Source organism: Bison bison, unplaced genomic scaffold, assembly GCF_000754665.1.
Source record: "Bison bison bison isolate TAMUID 2011002044 unplaced genomic scaffold, Bison_UMD1.0 scf7180017864240, whole genome shotgun sequence".
NCBI lineage: Eukaryota > Metazoa > Chordata > Mammalia > Artiodactyla > Bovidae > Bison > Bison bison.
Window position 1 is genome coordinate 1,556,220 of NW_011494812.1, and position 6,179 is coordinate 1,562,398.

Sequence of the window (6,179 nt, forward strand, 5' to 3'; positions counted from 1 at the left end):
TATATATATATATATATATATATACATATATATATGTATATAAAATCTATCTGTGACAGAAATAGTATGAATGTCACCAAATGATTAGATAGAAATAATTCACCCCAGCTTCACCCTCTGTTACCTCCAATCCCTTACCATAATGGTCTAGACTAGCCCATAGAGCAAATTTCTTTCCCACGATTACTGTTCCAAATTATCTGCCATAAACTGTCACAAACTCCCAATAATAAGGGATTTGTTTTTGAATATCAAGTCAGTAGCTCCCTGCTACTGACCAGTGGAAGAAAAATTTCCATGGCCCTCAGGAGTAGAACAGACAAAAGATACACCTTGTCAGTATTTCAGGAAATTGAATACTTGAAGAAAGGCTCTGCTTTCTCTCTTTTCATTAAACGGAACATGGAACAACAGAACATCTCCTTGAAGTCAAAAATGGGAGCTTTATGTTGAGAATGGCAGAGGCACTTGCCAGCCTGGGTCCCCAGAAAACCTCAGAGAGTAGTGTTATCTCATTGCCTTAAATTGTCTACCCAGCCCTGGGCCTTAAATTGTCTACCCAGCCCAAGTTCCCAACTGATGCCTTATCAGCTTCCATGACATTCCCACCATAAGTCTTTTACTCTGTAACTGTGCCCAGGATCACTGTTAAAGCCACTTGCATACATCACTTAAAGCATCCACAATCTTTCCCTTCTTGAAGACTTTCCTGTTTTTCCTGTTATTTGCTATTTTTGAACTATCTCTGAGAGAAGTCAGTAATCTCACTGCAAGGTAAGGAATGCAATGAAATTTGCGGGGAGCCAGCGTGAGGAACTCCGCCCATGGCAAAGGTCATGAGGAATGAGGCTCAGCATACTCAAAGGCAGGATCGAGCCTCAGGAGTCCCCCTGGAAATTCTCGACCATCTACCCCCAAAACCAGAGTCTGCCTACTTTACTGCTTTGTGCTCTCACCTACACCTTTGACTTTATGGGGGGCTGTCCTCCACCACCATCTCTCTCCTGAACAGGTTCTTCTGGCCACATGTGATTGTTCAGAGCCTCCCAACTGTGAGAGGCATAAGATGTTCTAAACTGTCTAAATACAGACTCCTTTGAGCAGTTAAAAGATTGATTAGAAATTGTATTGGTGAAGGGTTTTTCACTTGTTGGGCCAATGTTTGTTGCTAAGTTTCCATATCCCTTACCTGCTATGCCCCTGGCAGTGTATTGATTAATATAATTGGTGTAAGTAGTAGCTTTAATGTTTGTAACCTTGGACCCTTGAGTTAATTCTTTTTCTTGTTATAGCCCACCACACCTTTGCCCTATAGGAATGCAACTTTATCTAATGCTTTTGGAGGGTGGCTCCTGACTAATCACCTTTATAGAAAAATAAGTTTTCTGAAGAAAGGGTCTTAAAATGTTAACAGGCCTCCGGGCCAGAAGATGATGTAAATCACCTAAACTTTTGCATATGATAAGTTTGCAGGAAGAAAGCCTGGCTTACTGCATGACTCTACCCTTCCCCCATTATCCTCTATGCATAACTTAAGGTATAAAAACTACTTTGGAAAATAAAGTGCGGGCCTTGTTCACCGAAACTTGGTCTCCCCATATCGTTCTTTCTCTCACCTTCTGGCTGAATTATTCAGCCTCTTTTCTCCACTAAATTTTCTCACTGAGCTATCCTTATTCTATTACTCTTTATATCCTTATTAACGTTTAATTAAGCAATTGTTTCCTGATCCTCGCTGATGCCATCCCCGCTTCGAATTCCCTGGATCCACGAGGGCTGGACCCCGGCAGAAATTGAACTTGCTTGCAGAGAAATTTTTGAAGACAAAGAAATGACTTCCTGTGGATTCTGAGAAAAATGCTAATTTTTATTTATTTATTTATTTACCAGTTTGCAACAAGGTAATACTGCACTGCCACAAACTAAGCTGAACCAGAGTAAATATCATTCAATTAATAGGATTAAATTTTTGAAAATTAACATCTTTTTAAAATTAAAATACAGGAACCACTGATCTTCTACCTTCACTAGCTCATATCAAGGCTGAAAATTTGGAATCTCCATTGACCAACCACTGTTCTAGCAATGGGATCCTAAAAGTTGCAGACTGGGATCTCTAAGAAACAGAGTCTGAAACAGAGATTTGAAAGCAGCAAGTTTATTAGGGAGTGCTCTCAGCATCAACGCCCATGCGGGATGAAGGTAGAGGGTGAAGTGGAAATGTGATGGAGTCATGCAGAAACCGCAAATCATCTCACAGATAGGAATTCCTGAATCTGGGAGTACCCTTCATAGCTATCTTAAATTGAGGAAAGGGTGCCAGTCTATACCCTGAAAAAGATAAGTCATTGGAAAGCCCACCCATGGGAAGGGGCTATGACTCTGGAGATGGCAATTCTTTAGCATGGTAGTTCCTGAAGCGGGGTTCAGCTGCCAGCTGTCAGCCCAAGACATTTCCAGCAGCTAGGGAAATAGATGTGTGGGTCCTGAAGGGGCAGCACCAGAGCAGCTACCAAATACAATTTCAAATTGAAGTGAGTGTGACACTGGCCATCAGATCTTTACCTAACAATTTTATCTACATTAAACAGAACTACTAAGAAAAAAATCATAACTGTTTTCTGGCTATCATAATAGAAATAAACTGACTCTGTCATTTCTAAAAATATGGTCACCAAGGCAAAGATATTTTTTATCTTTTATCTCTGGTCAGATTTTATATACCAGTGTTTTTCAGCAAAGCTAGATATGTTAAGTTGACTTAGAAGATTTGTTCATTTCCATTGGTTTGCCCCATTTTCAGCACCTAGATAACTTCACGACACTCTTACAAGTGACATTTTGCCTCTGCAGGACCACCCCATGGGATCAGCTAGATTCTGGAGACTGCAGAAGCTGCGTTTGAAATGCAGGCTATACCTGATCTTTAGCATAGAAGGCCAGAGTGCTGTGAAAGGATAAGGGAGAGAGAACCAGAGCATATGAAAGCATCACCTTCTGTGATGCTCAGACATAAAGTGCTGTTTTTTAAACTCAGGTTTTAAGTTGGGAATATCTAAGAAGAAGTTTCTGAAGATTAACCACTGAAAGTTTAGGTGGTTTTTGTTGTTAAGTTGCTGAATTGTGTTCAATTCTTTTGTGACCCCATAGACTGTAGCCCACCAGTTTCTTCTGTCTGTGGGATTTCCCAGGCGAGAATAGTGGAGTGGGTTGCCATTTCCTTCTCCAGGGGATCTTCCTGACCCAGGGGTCAAACCTGCCTCTTCTGCACTGGCAGGCAGATTCTTTACCATTTAGCTTCTGGGAAACCATGATAGCTTAGGAGCTGACCAGAAAATTTTTTCATTAAATCAAGCTTCAGACTTTGTCTTATTAATAAATGACTTCAGAAGCTGCAGTTAAAGTGCTTACATTTATAACACTACTTCAAAGATTTAGGTCTACTCTGCAAAAGGAACTCTGATTCTTCTTGGCTCCTCCAGGCCTCCATCCTCTTTCACTCCTGTGTTGGAGGTAAGAAAGCATTAAACTGTTTATCATGATCTCCTTTTCCAAGGAGTTTTCTTACTAGTTTTTACCTAGGCATCTTGGGACTGGACAACCCACCTCTGTGCTCTCAGTAGCTGAAGATCTTTTGCATTACCACATATGTACTCCTTATTTCCAGAAATAGTCAGTTAGGGCAGTTCTGTCCACTTGGAGAGTGGGGTTTTTTGTTCGCTTGTTTGCCTTTTGAAGATCCCTCAGGCTGTGGTGGGATATTAGCAAGCAGCAAAATCAGATTACAAAAAGCCTTCAACATCCACAGAAAAGGACATGCATGTGTCTCCACACTTACTTGTTAAATAAATTTTGCACAAATTACTCCTACGCCCTTAACCACCACAAAAGAGGTTTTTCTGAGGTGGTTTCCAAGCACTTTATTTATTAGCCTTTTAGAACTCTGCTGAATTTTGTCTTACTGTAGTTGTATAATCCAACATATTCTCAGGACATATTTAGATATGTATGTACATGAGTGTGTGACAGAATATGGGTATGAATGACCCACACAGATAAATCTTTTCCCTGTATTCTTAAGGGTATGATAAGTCATTTTCTATTCTCTCTTAAGGAGAACACAGAGAAGCATGACTAACTCAAATGGAAGCCTCCAGTTTTAGCACCCAATTCAGTCTATTCTTGATCCCATACTGAGCAGCATTACTAAAACAGCATTAAAATTAATATATGTTTATGAACTGAGAGAAAAGGCCTTCCACAACTCTCCTCACTAAGAGGAGAGGGGCTTTCACCCCACGGCTCTGCACAAAGCATCTTTGACATCCTGGTTCCTCAGACTGTACACGACAGGGTTTAGCAGAGGGGTGATCACTGTGTAGGTCACTGAGATGAGTCTGTCCTGCCCCAGGGAACTCTGGGACTTAGGCTTCAGGTAAATGATAGAGGCACAGCCATAGTGGATGATGACCACGATGAGGTGGGAGGCGCAGGTGGCAAAGGCCTTCTTCCGACCCTCAGCTGAAGCAATCTTGAGGATGGTGGAGATAATGAGGACATAAGAGATGAAGACCAGTCCCATGGGTACAACAAGGACACAAATACTGACAAAAACGTTGATGATCTCATTGACAGTGGTATCTGTGCAGGCCAGCTTCAGCAGGGGTCTCACATCACAAAAGAAGTGAGAGATGACAAAGGCATCACAGAAGGGCAGGCCAAACACAGACGTTACCTGGACAATGGCCATACTCAGGCCAATTCCCAGGGACCCAGTTGCCAACTGGATACAGGCCTCTTTACCCATGATGACTGAATACCGTAGAGGGTTGCAGATGGCCATGTAGCGATCATATCCCATGGCTGTGAGCAAGAAGCAGTTATTGATACCAAAGGTTAGATAGAAAAAGAGCTGAGTGGCACAGCCTTGGAGAGAAATGGTCTGATGAGGACTCAGGAGGCCAGAAAGCATACAGGGAATGATGGCCACAGTATAGCAGGTCTCAGAGATGGACAGCATGCTTAGGAAAAAGTACATGGGAGTATGAAGATGATGGTCCAGGCGAATAATACTCAAAATAACGGCATTGCCAGAGAGAGTCAGCAGGTACAAAGTTAGAAAGACAACAAAGAAACCAAGCCTGTGCTGCCACCCAAAGCTGGAGAAACCTTCAAAAAGGAACTCAGCCACAGAAGTGGAGTTTGGCTTTGGCATTGAGGGAGATTGAGGTCTAGAAGAGCTCAGCAAAGGAAACAAAGGTATGATGAGTTAATCATGAAAGATAATAGGCTGGACCAAGGCCTTCAGTGAAGGGTGTGTCCATTTTATGAGCAATGCCTGAGCCCTCAAGAGTCATCAGTGTTCAGGTTAGACCACATGCTCAGAGCCATCACTTTCCCCTCTCTTTTCTTTAGTACTATAAAGGTTTTACCCCAGGACCCTGGGGTTTATGGCAGAAATAGACCTGAGAAAGAAAAGAGAGGCACATCAAAAGGCAGATTTGTAGAAATAATTACCCAGCCATTGAAGAGGTGAGTCCAGGTTCAGGAAGACACCCAGCTCTAAAGTTCTTCCTCCAACACTCTTTTTTTTTCTTTTTTCTTTTTTTGCAGGACAGAAGATACTTACAGCCAATAAACATATGAAGACATATTCAAATCTCAGTATTAATTAGGGAAATGCAAGGCAAGATGGTGACATATCATTTTAGACTCATTCAACTGTCAAAAATAAACTGGCCAAAGCAAGTGTCCTTTTGATTTAGCCCCCTCAGCATCCAGTGGGGAACAGTAATCTAAGTGAAAGACAAAAGACACTCACAGCTGATATTCTTTCAATACTGTCAGAATGCTCTCTCAAGACCAAGTGTCCTGCAAGGGTCCTAGGATGACTTCTCCTCAGAACCCTTTGTCCTAGGCTTTACTTCCCTAAGTCCTACACTAAAATCTACTGTGATCATGAAAGACTCAAAAAGACCATGCAGGTAGTTAGCTTATTTCCCTGAATTCTAGCCAAAGGCAAGGAGAGAATGAAATAAATAAAATAAATATGAACTTACTCCTTCAAGTCACTTCAAGTATGAAAAGGTTTCCCTAGTGTGAGAAAAGACAAAACTTTTAATCAGAGAAGATGTTCTGTAACAGATGTTCTATTTTTCATTTCAATATTGTATATTCCA

At 41.5% G+C, this 6,179-nt stretch overlaps 1 protein-coding gene across 1 annotated transcript; it reads right to left on the reverse strand.

Annotated features, from left to right (window-relative positions):
• Window positions 1-4,291: 4,291 nt before the first annotated feature.
• LOC104993543 (olfactory receptor 10J3-like) lies at window positions 4,292-5,215 on the reverse strand. Its single transcript, XM_010846851.1, has one exon. It carries the CDS (start codon window positions 5,213-5,215, stop codon window positions 4,292-4,294), a length of 924 nt encoding a protein of 307 aa, XP_010845153.1.
• Window positions 5,216-6,179: the final 964 nt, after the last annotated feature.

Bases quoted from the DNA above. Each gene is read 5' to 3' on its own strand.
- LOC104993543 (XM_010846851.1), bottom strand. From the start codon at position 5,215: ATGCCAAAGCCAAACTCCACTTCTGTGGCTGAGTTCCTTTTTGAAGGT.